The sequence below is a fragment of the Pelecanus crispus genome, chromosome 2, assembly GCF_030463565.1.
Source record: "Pelecanus crispus isolate bPelCri1 chromosome 2, bPelCri1.pri, whole genome shotgun sequence".
NCBI lineage: Eukaryota > Metazoa > Chordata > Aves > Pelecaniformes > Pelecanidae > Pelecanus > Pelecanus crispus.
In genome coordinates this window covers 25,839,807-25,861,941 of record NC_134644.1, presented here as the reverse complement: position 1 = coordinate 25,861,941, position 22,135 = coordinate 25,839,807, and the positions used below count along the sequence as shown (strand labels likewise).

Below are 22,135 nucleotides of genomic sequence, written 5' to 3'. Positions count from 1 at the left end.
AAAAAAAAAAAAAACAAAAAAAACCACCCAACCAAACAAAACCACCTTGGTCAGGAAGTAACACATGAGAACAGCAACAGACTTGCTGAACTCAGGTCTCCATTGCTTTGCACCTTGGGAAACTTGACCTTACAAATGATTATGCTCAGTGCAAGGCAGCAGAGAGAATCAGGCCTGCAATCTTCACGGTCTGAATGAGCACAAGAACTTGGTTTCCAAGACTTTGTCTTCTTAAGATGCGTGTGTCACAACAGGAATGTCAATTTCTATGGCAGAGAGGCGAGAGCGTGCAGAATACGGCTGAGAGGCATAGCTGTGCATGCTAGGGGCATGGGAATAGAGGGGCTGCCAGAAAGGAGAAGGTAGGCTTTTACACGCACAGTACCACAGAAACAGCAGAACGGAAGTGAAAAACAGACCACCAGCGCTGGCAATGGCAATAAATACGGAGATGTCAAAGCTAAAGACTGGCTCGTATTTTCTGTTCAGATAATTGTTATAAAAAATGACCCAGATTGACGGAGTGAGACAAATGGCACACGCAAGCAGGAACAAGAGGCCAGCCACGAGATGGCAGCCTGCACTGTTTACAAGGCATTTGGCCAATTTCATGTTTGGCACGGTCGATACAAAGGCTGTGTTACACATGCCAATCAAGCAGAGAAACAGAGCCGAGGCAGCAGTGAACATACTCAGCGGAAGCGCAAACTGAAGAACACGCAAATCCAGTTGATCAACAGCAGTGTACCACTGTGGGTCATATATCACACAGTCTCTGCTCCCGTCAAAGCGAGCGCACTTAATCCAGAGTCCAGTGTAAACAGTCACGTTCCTCTCATTCTTGTTGAATGTGTACAGTCTCATTTGCCTCCAGTTCGGAAGCAGAACTGCTGCAAGGAGTCCCGCTACTGAGGCTGTTCCACTGAGGAAGGCCAGTACCGTTGCTGCATGAACATCCCGGCAGCCCATTCTTGCCCACAGAAACTGTTTCCTGCAATTAAAAAGAAAAATTAAAAAAATAAAAATCAGTAGGCAACAGTTTATGGACACAGGATTGAATACAGTTGACTTGTGCCAGATGAATAAACTTGTATGGCAGCTGGTAGGCAGTAACTCTCTGGCACCTTCTTTGCCTTACTTATGTGAGGTAACACTACCAAGTTCACGCTTTAATGAAACCTCAGATTATTTCACAGACTGTTATGATTGCTCAGCTGACAGACTGCTAAGTTCGCTGTGTTCAAGATCAAAAAGCAGCACCTGAACATGTGATTTGCCTTTCACCTTGTGTTACTGCATGGACTTTTACAGAGTCCAGGTGGAGAAGGCAAATCACTGAGTGAGTGCGATTTAAGAAGTTTACCTCTCCTCAACTGGCAGCTCCCTCTCTCTAGCCCAGATGTAGTATCAGAGTGCATGTTCAGTCCCACCACACTGCCACGTGAGTAGAAGGGAATTGCTTAAAGCCAGCATCGTTAGAGTGGACAAGGAATGCATATGTAGGCACTTATCCACTTTTTACACAGGCCAAATTGTTGATGAGAGCTGCAAGCTAGTAGAGAAGGCTCTGTTAAGTAATTTACTATCATTTTTTCAAAAGCAATTAACAGTTCTTCCATACTATTTCTGCCTTTCAAAACCAGCTGTCCAAGCACACGAACAATTCCAGAAAGCAGATGGCTTTTCAGCTTTCACATTTTCTTCTTCAGAGCAAGTGTTAAAGAATACTGCTTCCTTTCCAATATAACCACTGTCTGCATACCTAGCATAGTCTCTTCCCTACAGAGATCCTGGGAAACAGTCTCAATGATGGGTCTTAAAAAAAAAAAAAAAAAAAAAAAAAGACTCAATTCAATTTGAGTAACCCCTTCTCTGGGTGCTTGAGATACTTTTAAGAAGCCTAATACGTAATACGCACCGAGCATCCACCCCAGAGTGTACTTGAAGCAGGACACTGAAAATTATAGTACCTAAAATGAGCAGATACTTTGAAAATTCTCACTGAGCACCATTCAGTCATAAGCTCCTTCTGAAATTTCTTCCAAATCATTATACTGCAATGTACTTATTTGTCTAAAGTCACGAAACAATTCTTTAGGTACCAGAAGTTCTACCTAATGCATACACAAATAATTGAATATCTGTATCTCACAAAGGTTACAGACACGGTTGCAACCAAAGAGGAAATTGGATCTGATCCCTTATTACCCTTCTACACCTGCAAACATCAAATGCCCAGGGAACTTTTCAGATAACGAATTTCCATGTATACTGGAAGCAGACTACAAGCATTATCAAGCTATACAGCTAGCCAGCATTTTATTGATTTATAGACAAGTAAATAAAGCCCAACAGTAAGAAAACATTCAGCATTTATTTACTTTTTATGCGATCTAACCCTGAAGGACTGCAATGGTATGCGGGTACCATTTAAGTGCTGATCATACTCTCTTACAGAAGCACTGCTGAAAAGAAATAATGACAACCACATTTACGCTAAAAAGGCACCTTATTCATCAAAAAGATGGCATTATATTTTTGCTAAGAACAGCTGAGCGTGGGCAAGCTACTGTTCTCATGGCAGTAACCTTTTCAGATAGCGGGTCATTAATAGGATACCTCCTGGGTAGGGGGACCCAAGACTTATTTCTATCATAATTGATTTAATGATATGCTTAACCTCAGCTTCAGTAAAGTTAACACAAGCAACTTGCAAGGAAATGGAACTATAACAAATGAGCTTGAGGGGTAAATCTAATACAGCATCAAATTTTGCTCTACCCAAGCTTGATACTTTTGCTCTCCCATAAAGAGCTTGCTTTTGCCTGGATAAAGCTTCCATGCAGACAGGGCATACTTCAAGACAGAGCTCTACGAGAAGCAGCTGGAAGAAGCACAAGACTGACCATTTTCAGAAAACAACTGTTTCTGCAAATTCATTTGCAATAGTAGATGATGAAAACTTGGGCAGAGTTAATGCATGGTGGGCAAGAATTGATGTGAGGTTCACCCATATTCTCTAATACAAGAGGGTGGAAGAAAAAAAAAGGGGGGGGGGGTATTTTCTTTACTTCTACATTACCAAAGTATAGTTATGGCAAGGACTATGCAGCCAGGACGTAGGACAGGACTGGGAAATCTGTATTTTTCCTATTACCTCTGCTGTACCAGTTACATGGACAGAAGACTTTAGTATCTGGTTCATCCTATAGCTGCCAGGTGTCTTCAGGCCACCCTGCATACCTTGGTTTTGCTGGCCATTCCTGGTAGATGCACCAAGGGTGTTTTTTTTGGTTGGGCTTTGTTGTTGTTGTTTTTTGGGGGTTTGTTTGGTTGGTTTAGGCTTTTTTTGGTTGGTGGTGATATTTTGGGGTTTGAGGGTTTTTTGTTTGGTTTTAAAAAAAAAAATAAAATGAGACCTTAGTGCTTCTCTTGGGGTAGGAAGCGAAAGACATAGAAAATAGCTCATTTTCCCATTAAAGGGTATCAAGGGAAAGTGAATCTGTAGGCAAGTTATCCATGATCCCTGCTTCAGGGGAAACTTGTCCCATCTTGCAAATACTGGTAGCTTTATAGCTTCAGTTACAGATCCCTGATTAAGACAGTAACAAAACAGATGTTGTCTTAATTAAGATGGATACAGTGTACTTACCAGCAGTGTGTCCAAATCAAGAGAAAACTTAGCAACTTTTACAAGTAGGAAAAAAGGTGTTACTGGATCTAAGAAACAGAACAAGGCAAGAGTCAACATCACATTTGTTTCATGCAATTCCAGCAACAGTGTTTACACTGTCATTCAGAAATAAGGAATCTCAGATAGGTTTACATTAGGCCAAGTCCATCACCCTTCTACAATTTCCTCTTATTTAAAAAACAAAAACTACTTTCCCCCCAAGGATTTTTCCCCAGAGCATGTTCTCTTTTTATCTACCTATAGCTGTCTTCATGCAACAGATAAGACAGGTGCAAAAAACTCCCTTTGTTATGGGCATTCCAAGACATGGAGATGTTCACATCCTGAATTTTATGTTTCTAGAAAAACAAATCCACATAAAGTCATATGAAATGATTATGTCAGATGTCAGGTTCCAGGCTGCGCTTAAAGAGCATGGAGGAAGGGGTGCAATGATTTTTTTAATGTCAGAGAACAAAACACAGACTCTAAACTGTTTATATACTTCTGGTTCTCTATTCCTTCCTGGCTTCTACACAAAGGTTTGAAGGAAAAGGGAGAAAGGGAGGAAGTACTGGTGATGCCTTTTCAATGTCTGTCCAGCTTTTCCAGAGGAAACGGAAGGATCCTCTTGGGGGTTCTCTTTACACCCACACCTCAGACCCACACCACTGCGTCCCAAGAGCAGATCTGCAGCTCATAACAGGAAAATCGCTTTTCTCCTGGACAGTGTCAGACCTACCAGCATGTCATTATGTGACTGTTAAGAGCTACAACCTAAGGGTGAGTTTGCTGCACTAACATGTACAAGGACACAGAGTTTATTCTAAATGACCTATATCAAACCCTGAAATATTATAACATTTATATATGTGTAGTCTCCTGGGGTGCAACATCAAAGAAATTCTTCTGTCAAACTATCTAGCCAAGAGAGAGACCTTACAGCACACACTCATGCAACTCAGATTCTTCACTAAATGAGAAAATTAATTTCCAAGTCTAGAATCCTCCAATATGAATCCTGTTGTACACAAGACACAGAAATGCAGACATAATCAAATCAAGCATCCCCCTGGATTTCCACTACCAGGTTAATCAACCAAGACCGCTATGAGTAAATGCAGCAATTTAGGCAAACTAACTATGCAGAGCTGCAGAGGTCAGCATCAACAAGTTCAATTGCATTTGGAGAAGAAGTAGCAGCTTTTTTTTTTTTTTGAGTTTAGAACTCAAACAAAAAAAGTATTACTGCACAGCTCAGAGCAGCTGTTTTTATTCACTAACATTTCTGAGCAATTTTCAAGCTTTCTGTCCACTTAGCAGCAACCTAAGATGAAGTAAACATACAGATCTCCCTCTGCAGGGTCACACCCCAAAATACCAGCCAGTGCTCAGTAACAACCATAATTAAGTAGAAAATGAGTACTGGCAAACAAACCTGTCAGAAAGGGAGTTGTTGTAATAAACAGATACAGAGCAGGTGTGGAATATTTGACAATATCTGACTCAGGAAGACCTCCATTTCTGCAGACATGGAGTTTTTTTCTTCCTCTAGCTGTTTAGTCCATCTGATTTTATCCTCTGTCACTGGTGGTGGTGTATAACTAGGGACCTCTGCCACTTCTGAACTAGCTGTCCAAGGGAAGAAAGGACACTTTGGCCAGCATAGGTGAAACCCTGTCTTGCCTTAGATCCTAGACTCAAGCTTCTTACACCCCAAGCATTTTACAGCTGTAATAGTCAAGGCTCTTATACCTGATGCACAAAAGTTACCAGTCCTAACATCACTTCAGGGACAGATTTTACCACGGCTCTTATTCTAAAGATCCACGTTGCTGTAACAAGAGAGGCTAGCTGAAGCTGGCTAAAAACTGGTAAATCATTAACTGCCCACAAACTAAAAAAACCCAAAGCAAATTTAAAAAAGGCGTTTACCAGAGACGTAATTCAGCGGTGAGTAATGTCAGCTCTGTTCCCTTGCATGGCCTTGAGAAGGCCACAGCCGGGGAACCACCGCAGTTCTGCAAAGCCCTGCAGAGGGGAGGTCACAGTAAACACCGTTCAGAAGCAAATGCATTCTGAAGCTATCCACAATAGTATTAGCAGTTTAAAAAAAATATTATGAGTTTTAGAGAACTGACCACCAGAAAGAGGAAACCAACACCTGTCCTGTTTCAAGATAACTGGAAGTAACTGATACAGAATCAATGCCACCAATTTTTTTTTTTTTTTTTTCCTTCTAGAAATCAATCACACGGTTCCAAATTCCACAAAACTCGTACTAAAAATTAAATCCAGACGCAAAGGATTAAAATTAACATTCCTAGTGTTAATTAGAAATAACATTCCTAATACATCAGGAGTTTCGAGGCACATTTGCAGCACGGCTCATTATTTTACCAACCGATTTGGAAAAAAAAACAGACGACGCACGGCCGAGGCTGAAGCCGGAGACTCGCCCGTCCCCCCCGAGGCGGCCGCAGCCGCCGTGAGTGCCCCGGCACAGGCCGGGCACCGCCGCCAGCGGCTCGGGGGAGCGCCGGAGACCCGCCGCGCTGCCAACCGAGGCCCCGCCGGGGAGCGGGGTGCAGCGGCCCGGGCCGCACCAACCACCCCCGCCTCAGCGCGCCCAAGGGCGGCGGGCGGCGGGCGCCGCGCCAGCCGGCAGCCCCCGCGCTCGGCCCCCTCACGGCCACGGGCAGCTCCCGCCGGGCGCCGCCGCGATGGAGCCGGAGCGGCGCCCACCCCCCCCGCCACAGGCCCGCCCTCGCCGCTCACCCTCCCGTCAGGCCGCGGGGGCGCGCAGGAAAGGCCCCATCGCCGCCGCCGCTCCCCGACCTCCGCCCGCCGGAGCGGCTCCTCTCGGGCTCTCGGGAGCCGCGGGGCGCCCGGAGGCTTCTGGGGCTGTAGTCTGGCGCCGCCGCAGCGCCAGCCCCGAGGCCCCCGCGGGCACTACAGCTCCCAGCGTGCCCCGCGGCGCCCCGCAGGGCGGGGCACGAGGGCGGGGCCGGCCGCTCGGGTTTGTCTGCTTTTAAGGGGGCCTGCGGCTCGCGCGCGGCCCCGCCGCTGGGAAAACAGCCCCACGCCAAGGGGAGCAGCTTTCCGTGTATTCAGTCCTGTTTTACTTTGCAATCAATTTAACAGCTTTGAAGTAGAAAACACGCTGTACAATAAAGGACTTCTAATTTTTTTTTTTCTTTTTTTAAAGTAAACTGTAAGTGTGCCTGCTTGTAATACAAAAACTGGAACATGAACTATTCCCCAAAATGTACAGCTCTTGTTGAAAAGCAGGCATCATCTTCTCCACCAAAGAGCAACATATACCCACAGCTCCATAAAAGGAGGGACTCCCAAATTAAAGCCTGGCAATTTGGAATCGTGATTTGTATGATCAAGAGGACTGCAGTAGGCACCAGCACGTGTGGAAAAAAAAAAACCCCAAAACAAAACCAAACACAACACAGCACTCATCAGCCTTGCTTTTTGTGCTCCTACAAGTCACTTCCTTGCAGCCGTTTATTTGTGTTTTTCTTTAGATCTTTAAAAATAACAAAAAACCCCACAATCTGGTGCCTGTCAAAACAGCAGAACTGATTCAACCTTAGCAGCACTAGACCCCGGGAAACTGCTCCATCAGAAATTTCCCTGGGTACTTCCGATATCCATAGCAAAAGATGTAGAGTGGTTGACCTTGCTTCTTTGCTGCCTCTGCAGGTTATATTCCTTCTGTTCATCCCATTTGGCAAAAAATATTCCAGGGATCATCGGTTGTTAAGCAGTGCTTTGAGTTGCACATACTTTAGCTTTTACTGACTTGCTGGGTCAGTAGCCAACGTAAATCAGAAAAACATGTTCTTTCCCCCACTGTGCTCTACCAAGAGCCAAAAGAAATTGAGATAATGGGGCGGGGGGGAAAGCAGAAAACAGGGCAGTGGTGGTAGAGGGAACAAAAATTAAACGGAAGGTCTGCATAGCAACAGGTTCATGTACATACTAAAAATATTAAAATGCATTAGATCCAGCCAAGAATGCTAGCTTCTATTCATTTGTTCTTCTGAAGTTCGTAAAAGGAGTAGTTTCTTTTTCCGATATTCTTCATTCTCCTGCTCTGCTTCCTCATCTATGGATTTTCTTATACATGCTTTTAGTTCCTCAATTCCTTCTCCAGTATATGTAGATAGAGGAATTATATCTTTGAATTCAAGTGTATTTGCAGGAATCATTTCTTCCTGTAGTAAGTGTAAGAAGTCTGGAAAATCATATTGGAAGAGTTAGTACAACTCCCAAATAGTGTATCACTTCAAAGCCCATAAAATCCCATTAAATTTAGAAAATAAACTTTAATACATTACAGTAATAAACATAACTGCAATTAACATAGAAGTATTATTTGCTTAATTAATCTTTAAGGAAATAGCTGAAGTCTCAGAAGACAAGCACTAACATAGCAATTACACCATACTCACACCCTCATGAGAAGATGCTATACCCTTCCTTTAAGAGGAGTATAAAGAAATCCCAAGTTGTAGAACATGGGAGATGGATGGTTTTAAGCCTTCCTGGTTCTTACACATTCTAGGAAATAGGAAGAAGTTCACCCCAATGTAGTAGCAAAACAAGTAAACCCCTACATAGGCCTGTCATCCAGAATTTTCATGTGTTTTTACAAAAGTCACATGATAAATTGTATATACATCAGTGTCTATAAGGGGACCTGCAAGGGAGCTTACTGTTATCTGAGATACCCAGACTGCAAATTTACTCTCCCATATCTCAGTTGGGAAAGATCTTCTAGGATACCTCTATTATATTAAAATACCTCCCCAACAGTGAAGCCAGCACTACAGATGCATATAAAGATACCTCTAAATGCAGGAAGTGGTTCTAAAACATATGTTCAAATAGTAAATTTAATAGCTGACTTCAGTTACAAACAACTCCTTGACAATGCAGAGCTACCCCAATGAAATCTTATTACTACTTCTGTCAAAGGCAATTGTTGAAAATCAATTTACCTTGAGGATTCTGTAGTTGTTTCATAAGTTCATTCAAATTATCCTTTGCACAAGGCAAATCCATTTTATTAATGGCAAGAAGTGCAGGCTTTGTTAGAAGTTCCTCTTTGTACAGCTCCAGTTCCTTAAAAGACAAGTAAATTTGCCTTAATAAATATTTGTAGTTTAACAAGTGCTACTTCAGTTTTACATCTCCTCTCTCACTTGTTTAATTGCCTAAAGAGTCTTGCATGCCTAGGCAGCTATGAGATTGACTCAGGTGCTCAAGGTTGATGTATTAAAGCAGTCTGACAGAAGAAAATAATGTTCAGTGATTCAGTGATTTTTTGCTCAAACACAGGTATTTCAGGTAAACAGGCTGGCCAATTCTGAAACAGCCTGCTATAAAAAGCATGACAGTTTTGTTTTTCTCATATCCACAATCACAAAATCAGTTTCAGAAAAAGTTCAGATCTATAAAACACACAAGAAAATTCTTTACAGAGTTTTCTGATTCTTAAGCGTTTTAATGGACTATGGTTAATATCAGAAATAAAATCATAGCCATAAATAAACTAAAAATAAACAGCAATAGCTGAAATTCAGAAGATTCATCATCTTAAGTCATATAGCTAGAGAGAGAACAGCTGCCAAACTTGAAATTACATGAAATGTATTTTAATCAGAAGCAATGGTAAGAGATGGAAACACTGAATGTCTGCAAAGCCTGGGGCCTGATGCCTCATCTCCGTTAGGCTATGCAGTAAGGGCATCAAGGCAGGGATTGAACTAGACCCATGTATTTCTGCTTCCTAAAATGCTACCAGACTGGGGAACTCAAAATGATGTGTCTTTTAATCTTTACTTGACTGTAAGAAATATCCCATATACTGCACAGATTAATGAAGGAACAGTTGTGCCCAACATAAAATAGAGCAGTTTCACCTGGACAGTTAAAAATAAAGATTTCATTATTTTGGAGAATCCTAAGCTTGTTAACTGTCCTTAATACTAACATTTGAAAGTTCTTGATCAAAACTGAGCCTCTTCCTTGGCTCAACACATAACTACAACCTTCAATTAAGAAGATGAGAACTTACCTTTGTTAGCAGCAATATAGTTTCAAAGGCTGTTCTGAACTGAGTCTTAATAGACAGCTGAAACCCAGAAATATCAACCTGAAAAAGTCACACAAAAACAAGCTTTGTGGCATTAAATTATGTTACAGTACCAAGGTACTCTCCATCAAATACTTCGCAGTAAAATGTTCACGTACATGCCCTCATTCCTGGGCAAATAACAGAGGGCAACTATAGACCAAAGTTAACACCATAGACACTGGAAGCAGAAACCAGTTGGTTCCGATACAGTGTTTCTCAAAGGTCTGATTTTTAAACCTCTTTTTTAAGGCAGTCTTATAGAAAAAAAGAAAGAAAGAAAAAAAATCACCCCATGCTTTAATTATGCTTGGAACACTTCACTGCTCTAAATTAATTGGCAAATTTTAATGATAAAGTCTATTTAAGGATTTAATTCATCATCAGTCATTTGAGCATTCCATTCTGAAAACAGTGTTACAGCTATATTTATCATAAAACATGCAAATTACAAATGATTTCCTGAATTCCAACTACACTGCAATTAAGACGCATTTTGTTTACTGCACTGCCTTTGATTTCAATAAGCTGTAAATTTTATTTAACTTACAACTAAGAGAAGCTGCTTGGTTCTTTCCACATGTTTGAGAAATTTGTGGCCCATCCCTTTGTTTGCATGTGCACCTTCAATCAGTCCTGGGAGATCAGCTACTGAAATCTAGGAAAACAAAAGTTTCAAACAAAAGATTTCCAACAAGCAGAAATGGTGATTTTAAACTATCACCACCTATTATAATTTTATATAAACAAGAGAACCCAGACAAAGGAATGTCAGGAGTATCTATTTTGAGAGACTCCTTTTACAACTATGTGTATTGCTTGGAATTATGCGGGGGATCAGTTCTCTGGCAGTATACACTGGCTGTTTCAATACATTTAGAATCTATCATCAGAAGCAGATTTGAACAAAATGCTACTATTACACAGACATTGCGCTCCTCATGTTCCCCTGTTTATTTATAGCTGTCTGCAAAGTAGAAAACAGACGGTAATAATACCTCAGCAGAGATCTTGCAAAATTTACCTATTACCTGAGAATAAAACGGACTCTGAAAGGCAAGAAGATGAGGCTATCATGGTTGTACAGAATTCAGACTGTCACTGGAAAAGAAAATAAAGTCTGTTCCTTGTGACTACAGAGGATCATTATTCCAAATGCAAACCCACTTAACGTTGTTCCCCTGAGTGTGAGAAGCTCCAGGAATTTGTCTTCTGCTCTTCAACTGAAATGAAATTTGATTAGTATATCAGCTTCCAACAAGAGCCCAGCACAGACTGCCACAACGGACAAGGATCTTGTCATTTTCTCTGCTGGTTGAGAGGGTTGTACACAGTTGTAGAGCCGGGACAGACCGAAAAAGAGCAGAATACTAAAACCCCCAAATATCTACTCATTAACTCACAGAAAGCTAAGACAGATAGTGAAGCAACAAAGAGCAAAAGTAGGGTCTTCAAATCTATCTAACAGCCATTTAGACAGCAACTGGATTCAATTAAACAATGCCCAAAGCCAGCACACAATAAAGTTTCCAGTGTGCTACCTATTGCAGAAGGGGGCTTTCTGCTGAGTGAGTTACACTCCCACTCATGTGTCACACTAACTTTTAACCATTATGCGTTTCCTTAATATTTGAAGCCTTGCTTCAGAATTTTCCATCTACAGAGACACGAGATACAGCTGGATGAACCACAGACTTGTAAGTAGAAACAGAGAGAGAATAACTGTAACAGGGACAGAACAACTGGAGGTTGAGAACAGAACCATCCACTTCCTGGTGTGATGTGTTTGGGTGCTGTAGTACCATCACCACCACCTTCTTCCCCAACTTCAGTTCTCTTTCAAATAGTATTTTTTATGGAACTCAAATCAACTTATATTCTCTCAAAATAGCACTTGGTTCAGATATTCTGGTAGAACATGTAAATGGCTCTGCTAGTTTCCATGATCTGGTACTAAGACCTGAACCTAGACTCATACTCAGATCCTCTACTTTTGTGTCTTTTCTTTTCCAAGTAGTAGTGATAGACAGCACCAGGTAACTTGCATGTATTTTCTTCTTTATAATGTACTAAGATAAAATAAGCAAACTGCTACTTATGTCCTTAAAAACCTCAATGTTCTGTAGAAAAAAAAAAAAAAAAGATGTAATGAGCCAGTCTCCCTTGAGTGATACAGGACAGTCACCTCAATTCTTGCTCGTAATTGCTTATGTTGCTTTGTTTTCAGCAGTTGTAATACTGAGAGCTAAAGTACTTCCTCTTACGCACCCATACTCCCTGTGATCAGAATCACTAGTTCCCTTGATTTTAGAAAAGAGATATTTCGTCCATATAGTTCCTATATAGCACCCAACACTGTAGTATAAAACCCAGGAACTGCAGAAACAGCCAACAATAAGGGTCATTGGCTGTGACACGAAACAGACTGCAGAAAAGAAAGCCAGGAGTTCAAGCAGTTCTCCTGCTGGAGAAAGATACACCAGTAAGAGCAAGAGGTCCTGATTAATGGCAGGTAGGTAGTTTTTTTTAAAAGGCTATAAACAATCCTTCTATTTGCAGCACAGCTTTCTGGGATGTTACCCTAAACTAGCAGATAAAATGGATATACAAAACATTTCCCTTAGATGTGTGCATCTCTACAGGGAACCTGACAAACTAGACTTATTTCCTTTAATACACAGTTTTGTTAAAGGTTGTTCAATGACCGTTTCAAGCATCAGCTACTGAATCCCTAGATTACTGCTTCTGAAAAGTGAAGAGAAGAGTTTTCTGTCTTTTCGCATCTGAGAAGTATGCTTTTCTGGTTAACTCATCTGAAACCCTTTTATGCATTCGCCTTTTATCTTGGAAGTGATGAGTCCAGTACTGCATGTATCACACACTTCAAAAACAAAACAAAAGCACATCAAAGAAGATTCAAGCTTGAGGAATCAAAATGTTTGCTGTAACCTTACATGAACTTGGGGTCCAAAACCTATTAGTAAGAGTCGCATTTAGCACTGGTTTTCCCCCCAGTGGATACTATAGAAAGGATTCAAGGTTTCACACAATTATCTGACAACTTCACCTGAAGAAGCTGGGTGGAATTGGGTTCACAAAAATTAAGGTGGTAGGGCAGCAGCTCCTCCAGTCCTCCAGAGCTACAGCCTACCACAAAAGGAACTGGACCCAGGTACCTCACATCTCAGGTAGTGCACTATCCTGGCTGTGCAGGCAATCACTATCACTTCATACTACTTTAGTTTCTTATTTAAAAACAAAACACAAAAAAACAAGCCAAACCACAAAAGGAAGTTAGAGCAGCCAACCTAGAAAGCCAGAACAGTAAGTTATGGTTATAGTCAGTAAATTCCCTGTCATTCACTGTTGCAGATCTGCAGCTATTGGACAAATTTGCCACTGTTTAAAATCCATTCTGAAAATGACTCATTCATTGCAGAGCAATCTGTATAGCCAACTTGCAGAAAATTTGCCTCTTCTAAATAAAAATAACAGGTTAGTCTCTGAAACAATGATTTTTTAAAGTCCTAAACTTAACAAGAGTATGCTAGGACACAGCAATCTCAATTCCATACACAAGCTCACAACTATAAGACTATAAAGCAGGATTAGAACCACAGAAAGGAGACAAGGGAAAATGAGAAGCCATTTATTAAAGTGACTTGAAATCAGCTCAATGGCATATTACTGCATTTGGCTATAAAACTCTCCTCTTATTACTTCATAAAAATAGTACTTTCTCCACAACTCTCATTAAGTCCATGTAATTGCATTTCATATTTATATATTATAGATACACATATGAAAAAAACTACAAGTTTCATTTTTCTTTCTGAAATTATGTTAAGCAACATAACTAATCATTATATACAATTTTAACGAACAACCAGAATGAACTTTCATACCAACCTGCTTATAATCTGCATACATGATCTTTCCCAGTTCGGGCTGTATTGTTGTAACTATCACAAGGGAAAGAAAACAAAACTGGTTTTAACATTTAAAAAAATGTTTAGGTTACAAAACATTTAAATGTTGCAAGACTTTCTCACTTCACATTTAAATGAAACAAACGTTCAGTAGCAGAAAAAAATAAGGCAAAGGGGATGTTAAAAATTACTGGAAAAGGAATAAAGAAAAAGCAAACCAAGAGAGAACAAAATTAGACCACTCAAAAAACAAGTGGTTCACCAAATCTTGGCATGGTCTGCAGTTCTGTTACCGTCACCCCAAAAAGGGAATAGAGGAACTAGAGAAGTCTCAGACACAAAAATTATTATCCTGACTATGGAATAGCTTCCAAAGAGAGAAAAATAATGAAAGGCAAAATGAGCTAGAACTCTTCAAACTGAAGAAAAATATAAAAAGGCTGTAGAGAAGAATCAGGAGTGGCACAAGAAGGTCGGTAGAAATTATCAGTACTTGTACCCTTGCTTTTTAATTAAAGAATGATCAGACAATTAATCCTAATTTACTGATAGGAAAACAATTTAAAATTTCTGTCAATTTTTTGGTGGACAGATTCAAACCCAAAATCTTACTCTGTTGCAAGAACAGGTGGTAGCTATTTCCAAAGCCTACAAGATGTTTATGCAAAGGAACGTGATAGTGCATATTCAGTAGACTGAGGATATTACACACCACGGAGGGTCTCAGATGCAGTAAAATGGGCTGAGACTAAAATAAATATTAAATCGACCCTGAATCAACAGGTTGAAGCACTATGAGGGTGTACACATGAAAAACTGACGTGGTTAAAGGAACTGGACAGTGGAACAGCAAGTCTCTCTTCAAAGTATTTTTTATAATTAAAAATCTGTGTAATGTATTTAGCAGGCAACACGGTTATCCCCTATTCTTTATTATAAACCTGCAAACCAAGTCAGAGAAAAGACTTCTTGCTCTCATGAAATATTACTGCTCTAAAAAACAAGAGCATGAACTTACATGCATAATTTGCAATCTCAGGTTTGGCATGAGAAATCTTGCTTAACAATGACGATTTTCCCGCGTTTGGAAACCTAGAAGGAAAGTCAGGATTTATACACTGAATAAACACATACATGATTCCTGTGTATTTTATTACCAAATACACTATATTACCTTAGTCAAACTCAGTGCTATGAACTAATTTTAAAAACAAACAAACAAACAACAAAACCCAGTTCATTATGATTTTTTAAAATCAAATCTGAATAATTTTTCTAAATCCAACAACGCTTCCAAAGGATGCAGGCAGGAGAAGTATGTAAATACACATATAATAGATCTGAGGGAAATCTTTCAAAGTCACTCGGATGAAAATACAGCACAAGCATCCAGGTGTCCTTGAATTCAGTCTTCACATACTATAGCTAACTTTGTAAGTTACATTTATATTCTAAACACCTGTCACACAAATGAATCTTATCAGTTGGATTTACAGTCTCTTGGTATACGAATCATGGTTAATGAAACATTCTACAATTTAAGTACCAATGATATCTATGCTACAGTTTAGCTAATGTAGCAAAGCATATATAAGCTCTGTAAGTACATCTATATGGGGGGGGGGAGGGGGAGAGAGAGACTTTTGTGTATATAGACACACACATGCACAGTTTGTGTATGTTTTTAAGGCAACATAGTTGTATGAGGGATCCTGAAATTAGGACCAATCTGCTTTGTCATCAAGTAAACCAAAAAGAATACCAGTGAAGCCCCAGGAGCTGGTCTGTGCAGACCTGACTGTTGTAACCTTTTCCCTTTACAAGGGATAGTTATACCTGCTACTACAACAAAAACGTTCCTTCAAGGATACGGTTAGCTTTTACGAAAGCTTCTTCACAGAATACATCTACCCATTGAAATGGAAACCTAAGTTAAAACTGAAATTATAAAACATCCTTATTTTAATCCGAGCTGTAAAAGACACAACAGCCTTGATCCATGTCAAACTTGAAGCTAATGCTGACATCAGAGGATAGACTACAGTCCTTATTCATAGCACCTGCTCCATACGGGAGACCACACAAGACGTGTGTTCCAGTCAAATTCACAGTTATTCAGCATGTTTCAGTGCAACAGCGATCAAAGAAAACTGTGTCTACAGGCAACTGAACATTGGTCACAAGATACAAAGGCATGCGTCACATAGAAAACCATATATTCTCCACTTGAGCACATGCAGAATCATGACCTGTTAACAGGGACAACTAATAAGAACATGAGCTGATGAAACACCAGACTACTATTCCATTAAGGGGCTTTACAAAGGGGTTGTATATGGGGCTTTCTTAGAATCATAGAATCATAGAATCGTCTAGGTTGGAAAAGACCTTTAAGATCATCCAGTCCAACCATTAACCTACACTACCAAGCCCACCTAAACCAATCAAGGGTAGACTAGACTAAACCATGTCCCAGAGTGCCACATCTACCCATTTTTTGAACACTTCCAGGGATGGTGACGCCACCACCTCTCTGGGCAGCCTGTTCCAGTGCTTGACCACCCTTTCCGTAAAGAAATTTTTCCTAATTTCCAGCCTAAACCTCCCCTGGCGCAGCTTGAGCCCATTTCCTCTCGTCCTATCGCTAGCTACTTGGGAGAAGAGACCAACACCCACCTCACTACTACCTCCAAGAGACAGAATGACTCTTGCTATAACAGGAAAACTATTGAGGGTAGTTTTAATGCACTCTGATGTTGAAAAGTGCCTTAAAGACATTCTGGAAGGTTACTCTGGTCATCTCCTCAAGTGAGTATTTTATTTCCACTGAGGTACAATGTGCTCTTTGAAGTTTAAATTGCAACCTACACTACACATCACAACCTGTACCCAAACCTGATGGGCCTTTCTCAAGTCTACATGTTTTTTACCTGATCTAATAGCAAACCACTTGCAAAACTACTGAAGTAAAAATAACAAACACAAAGAGATCAAAGTAATAACCACAGACTATCAGAGGCTGATTCATACTCTCAACAGGAAAAAAATATGCTCTTCTAGTTAATTGATAATGATTTTTTTTATCCATTTTAAAGGGAAACTGTCAGCTAGAATACAAGCCAAAATGCAAGATTAAAGCAGCACTGGTGTCATAAAACTCCCATATTTTCACACCCTTTAAAACAAGAAAAAAATTCTCTATTGTGTAATTACTGAAGACCACTTGAAAATTACGTAACTTTAGATAAATCTGATATTATCAGAATTATTTCTAATAAGCAAAAAAAGAAAATGTAGGTAGAAAACCATGCTGTCTTCAAGTTTCCATTCTTTAACAGTATATTCCAACTAGACTATTTCCACCTCAAACCCTTTGACATTTTACATTCCCTATGGTTTTTATTAATAAGGACCATGGAGTGGGGGGTGGGGGGGTGGTAGATGCTGAGTAGACCAATACTTTTGCAATTGTAGTTTGTTGAAAGCTTTCTCCAAATAAATTTATCTGCATTGTTACAAAGCAACAACACTGAAATGCAAGCCCTACTGTTCTAGTTTGTAATTACTTCCTTCCAACGTTCCAAGCTGTTTATTTGGGAGAGTAGGCTACGTAGCCTTTGAAACTCTCTTTAAAACTACTACTGAAAGGATCTACTTGTGCCACTACCATAAAGTCAAAGATGCAATATGGATAGTGTTCTTGGCTGTTTTGCACCTCCTACTTACTTCATAAATATTAGCTATTAGTATTTTGATAATCATTGCAATTGTTAAATCCAATTATATTAATAATTATATATTACCCTGATTCATTAAGCCCTTCAGCCACAAAAGCATAACCAATACTTTCCAAATTTTAAAATTAATTTTAATAGGTTTAAACTCTATCTGATTTTTGCAAACGGCAAGTAATTTAAGTGGCAATGCAAACGTACAGCAATGCTCATACTCCAAACTCTCAAATTTCTTTGAAATTCCATTTGAAATTTACTACTTTGTTTTCTAATATCAGTTCTCAAACTGCAGTACTTACCCAACTAAGCCAACATCTGCTATAAGTTTCAAGTCAAGACGAACAACTCGCCTTTGACCTTTGCAAGGCATGAAGTTTGTGGCCAAAGAACCTCCAAGACCTCCGCGAGCTGCTAGGAATCGCTCTCCTGCTGCATTAAGCTCTCCTGAAAATAAATTAACTAGTGAAAAAGCACAATCCCCTGCAGTCATTCAGTTGTGATTTTCCAGTTAAATCTGTCTTCAATGAAGAGACAATTTTCTGTACACTTCCTTGCAAGAGCTGTGCACTCAGGGTCAAGGTATTTTTCCTTCTTTGGAAACAAATGAAAGCAGTGACACCCCAGTGTTCCCCTCTGTCATATAGTTAGTCACTTCAAGAAAAGTGCTAAGTACAGGCAGGCAAAGTATGCCCAAGATGGTAGTTCTGAAGCCTCCAACACTTGAATTCAAGAATACAAGGGAAAATCTGCATTGATAGAGATGTGGCTACAGCAAACTCTTCAGATGTTCCATATCTTTTCATTAAGATGCAGGCTATAATATCTCTGTTAAGAGTTAGAATGTCAGAATAATTAAAAAAAAAAAAAAGGCAACATCTGAGTATGTAATTCAAGGATGCCTTTAGACACTGACATGCCTACATCATAAACAGTTCTTGCCATACCTCCAATTCAGAGTAATTTGTGAATTTAGTTTGAACTCTGAACAGTACAAGAAGAAAAACTCGGAGAAACTGCAAAGGAACCATTGAGAGCTATTCCAAGAGCACTGTATTGAAAGAGATCTTCCTGGTTACTACCAAGTGACCACTCTTTAAAAAAAGGAGTAAAAAACGAGTAAGCATTTTAGATAACCTGAAAAGCTGACACTCAGCAAGGATCTTTATCTTTTAAGCAATGTCATAATTCAGTAAAGTTATAGGGACAGTTACCTGAGTTTGTGCACACATAGTTTATATAAGATCATTAATGACTCTGCTGAGGATCAGTACGGCTTCCAGCCTTTAACACTTGTTTGCAAGGACAATTTTCTTTCTGCTACGTATAGTGATACAAATTAACTACTGCTAATTTCTGGAAGGGATGCTTGCTTTTCCAACAATTTCTACAGTGTATTTTTTGTCAACTCTTTGTCCAAACAAAGGAAAACACATGCATATTTTGGGAGATGTGTAACATTAAAACATCCTAGAGTCTGGTAGGTGCTATCAATAAATATGACAGTATCTACTAGATACATTAAAACAAAGCAAAAGCTCTTACCAATCTGCTTTCCATCATCACAAAGAACTGAAATTCCTAGAGGCACGTGAACTTCACAATCTTTTCCTTTTTCACCTTTTAGTGCTTTAACACTAGGAGAAATTAAACCAGGCTTAGTAACTTAAGCTGACGTTTTGATTTCTGGAAAAGACGTATGTAACAACTTTCATCAAACAGACTCTTACCTGCTGTTGGCACCTGTTCCAGCTACGAATCGCTTCTGGGGATACCTGTCCCTAATGCTCTTTAGGGTGGCTCTTTCTTGGGCGACGAACCAGACATCACCACCTCTTCCTCCTTCCCCACCTAGACGAGGATAACCCATGCCACCAGTTCCTCCTCTCACATAGAGCCGCAAGTCATCTATGAAGCTGCCATACTAACAAAACAACAGTTTCGTATCAGTGTTCTGTTTATATTTCGTTTTACAGAAACGCGAGTAAAACCGGACAGAACTTTTTTTCTGATGGCAATGATGCAAGTTCAGAAAACAGACATGTAACCCTCCGAAAAAGCGAAGCGTTTGACGTCCAGCACTGAATCACAGAATGGTTTGGGTTGGAAGGGACCTTTACAAGTCATCTAGCCCAGCCCCCCTGCAGTGAGCATCAAACTTGACGCCGCCTCACGCCCGGCCGGCCGGCCTGCAGCGCCCGGGCCGAGGGTCGGGGCGAGGCCCTGCCTCTGCGCCGGGCCCCGGCGCCCACGGAGCCCCGCGTGTGCCGCCACCGCCGCGCCCCCGCCCGCCACCGCGCCTCCGCCGCGCCGCGCACAGGCCTCCCGCCCGGAGACGGCGCCGGGGGAGCGCAGGCGGGGCCCTGCCTGCGAACCGCCGGGGGCCGCGGGTCAGCCCGGGGGAGGGGAAGCGGGCGCTCGGCTGGGAGGTGCCCGCCGAGCGATCGGGCAGGCCGCGGGGCCGGGAACGGGACCGCGCCTCCCCGCCAGCCCTTGCCCGAGCGCTGCCCGCACGCAGGCCGCGTCCCCGCCGCCCCCCGGGCCCGGCGCGCTGACCGCCGGCCGCACTGACCTTCCGCAGCGCCGCCCTGCCGCACCGCACCATGGCGGGAGCCGCCGCCTCCGCCCGGGCCCGGCCTGCGGCGGCGGGAGGGGAGAGGCGGGAGGCGCGGGGGGGGGCGGGGCGCGGCCCCAGGGGCTGGGTGGGGAGGAGAAGGCGAGAGGGCGGGCGGGGTCGGCCCCGGCGGTCGGGCCGCCGGCCGGGGGAGCGCGGAGGGAGGCAACCCACCGCCCCAGCTCCCCTCTTGCCGGCGGCCGCCGTGGCAGCCGCGGCCGGGCGAGGCGGGGCCGTGTGCCGCGCAGGTGCGGCCCGCTCTTCCCGCCCGCGGGGCCGTGGCGGCCCCTCGCCGTCGTCCCGGCCCCTCGCCGTCGTCCCGCTGCGGCCTGGCGAGGCCGGGCCCTCGGGGCCGGGCCCCCCGCGGCCGCCGCACGGCCCGGGACAGGCCGGCTTTGCTGCAGCGTGTGCGCTCCTCGCTCAGGCCGCCCCGTCCCCCGAAGCAGCTGAAGGCGCCAGGCGCCAGGGCGTTTCGGGCCGAGGTGCGGGCGGGGACGCCTGAGGGGAGAGCGAGGCCCCGGCTGCCGGAGGTGCGAGGCGTCGGGCGAGATCCGCCATCTCCAGCAGCGCGTTCTGCCTGTATGCCGGTGGGATACAGCATCTCCTGTCGCCTTTGCCCGTGCAGTTGGGCCCTTTGAAGCCTGTTGGTCATACTGCTAATGTGCTCTCCTTCAAGAAAGTGGGATCTGACCTTTCAATGAGGCTAATTTTCGGGACAAGGATCACTGCGTTGGAAGTACGTGGCTTTAATGAGGCTTATAGTGCTTTGCATTTGTTAAATGGTCACAAATGAGAAATTGGTTCGTAAATCATGACATTAGTAAGGTCAGAAGGGTAAAATTGGTGAAGAAATGTCCCCAGGTTAGTTCTTTCACAGGTCTTTATTTTGTAGATAAGTATTTTTCAGACACTTTGAGCATATTTTCAGTGTTTGGGTTTTTGTAAGCACAAATCCTCATGAAAAAGTCAATACCATTTTATTCCTTCTTACAGCCTTTCCACAAGGTCATGCATTCTCAGTTGCAGTTGGCTACCTGACGAGAACCATTACCATTTACAGTAATTTAATACTATAAGTTCAACAATGGATCTGATCTGTTACCATAATAAAAAAAAACCTATTTAGAAAACAGTGTTGTGCCATATACATGCTAAATGGCCCAACAGAACATTTAAGCAGTATCCAGGATGTATCACAACATGTGAGTGTTGTCCAGTGCCATTTTAAGAATAAATTCCTTTTGGTTAGTTGGTTGTTAGTTTTGTTTCTTAGTTGCTTCATGGCCTAGGACACCAGATTTGGAAACTGGATTTACAAAATATATGCAAAATAGTAGTTACATAGTTCGATTCTTCTGTGTATTGTTTGGTCTTTATGTTTGCCATAATTTTGCTGTATTTTCTACACTATAAAAGTTAGGCCAGTACCTACATTTAAAAAACCTACCTATATATTGTTCTACATAGTCATTAGTTAATTAGGGTAAAGGAACCTTCAATTTGCTAAAATTTTAGACATAAAGTAGGAAAAAAAAATTTTTAAAAGAAATCAGGGAAGAATGAATAAAAAATCCAAATTCCTAATCCTGTGGTGTTCAGCTGACCCACACTTCTCTCTCTGACTTAAAAAAGCAAACTTTATTTTGCAACTGGATTATTCAGAAGAAGGTACAGAAGAATCATAGAATCACAGAATGCTTTGGGCTGGAAGGGACCTTTAGAGGTCATCTAGCCCAACCCCCCTGCAGTGAGCAGGGACAGCTTTAACCAGATCAGGTTGCTCAGAGCCCCATCCAACCTGACCTTGAATGTTGCCAGAGATGGGGCCTCCACCACCTCTCTGGGCAACCTGTTCCAGTGCTTCACCACCCTCATTGTAAAAAACTTCTTCCTTATATCTAGTCTAAATCTATTCTTCTTTAGTTTAAAACCATTATCCCTTGTCCTGTCACAACAGGCCTTGCTAAAAAGATTGTCCCCATCCTTCCTATAGGCCCCCTTTAAGTACTGGAAGGCCGCAATAAGGTCTCCTTGCAG

At 42.0% G+C, this 22,135-nt stretch overlaps 2 protein-coding genes across 3 annotated transcripts; both read right to left on the bottom strand.

The window, feature by feature from the left end:
* Nucleotides 1–5,662, bottom strand: CLDN12 (claudin 12). 2 transcript variants are annotated; one of them, XM_009489093.2, is made up of 3 exons: nucleotides 5,609–5,662; nucleotides 3,653–3,720; nucleotides 1–991 (listed from the first exon to the last, which is right to left on the bottom strand). In XM_009489093.2, the coding sequence occupies exon 3, from the start codon at nucleotides 967–969 to the stop codon at nucleotides 232–234; it is 738 nt and encodes a 245-aa protein (XP_009487368.1). In that variant the 5' UTR covers nucleotides 970–991; nucleotides 3,653–3,720; nucleotides 5,609–5,662; the 3' UTR covers nucleotides 1–231. The 2 variants fall into 2 exon arrangements, with proteins under 2 accessions (XP_009487368.1, XP_075560905.1); XM_075704790.1 differs by lacking the exon at nucleotides 5,609–5,662 and adding an exon at nucleotides 3,932–4,027.
* A 2,042-nt stretch (nucleotides 5,663–7,704) lies between these two features.
* On the bottom strand, nucleotides 7,705–20,104 carry GTPBP10 (GTP binding protein 10). The gene is made up of 10 exons (XM_075705514.1): nucleotides 20,057–20,104; nucleotides 19,215–19,408; nucleotides 19,030–19,121; nucleotides 17,787–17,931; nucleotides 14,772–14,845; nucleotides 13,734–13,786; nucleotides 10,375–10,482; nucleotides 9,768–9,845; nucleotides 8,689–8,812; nucleotides 7,705–7,922 (listed from the first exon to the last, which is right to left on the bottom strand). The coding sequence occupies exons 1-10, from the start codon at nucleotides 20,087–20,089 to the stop codon at nucleotides 7,705–7,707; spliced, it is 1,119 nt and encodes a 372-aa protein (XP_075561629.1). The 5' UTR covers nucleotides 20,090–20,104.
* Between the last annotated feature and the right edge of the window lie 2,031 nt (nucleotides 20,105–22,135).

Bases quoted from the DNA above. Each gene is read 5' to 3' on its own strand.
- CLDN12 (XM_009489093.2), bottom strand. From the start codon at position 969: ATGGGCTGCCGGGATGTTCATGCAGCAACGGTACTGGCCTTCCTCAGT.
- GTPBP10 (XM_075705514.1), bottom strand. From the start codon at position 20,089: ATGGTGCGGTGCGGCAGGGCGGCGCTGCGGAAG. The intron at 13,787-14,771 runs GTAAGTTCATGC...CCCTTGTGATAG, and splicing joins TGAGATTGCAAATTATGCAT to TTACAACAATACAGCCCGAA. The intron at 7,923-8,688 runs GTAAATTGATTT...ATGATTTTCCAG, and splicing joins ACAACTACAGAATCCTCAAG to ACTTCTTACACTTACTACAG.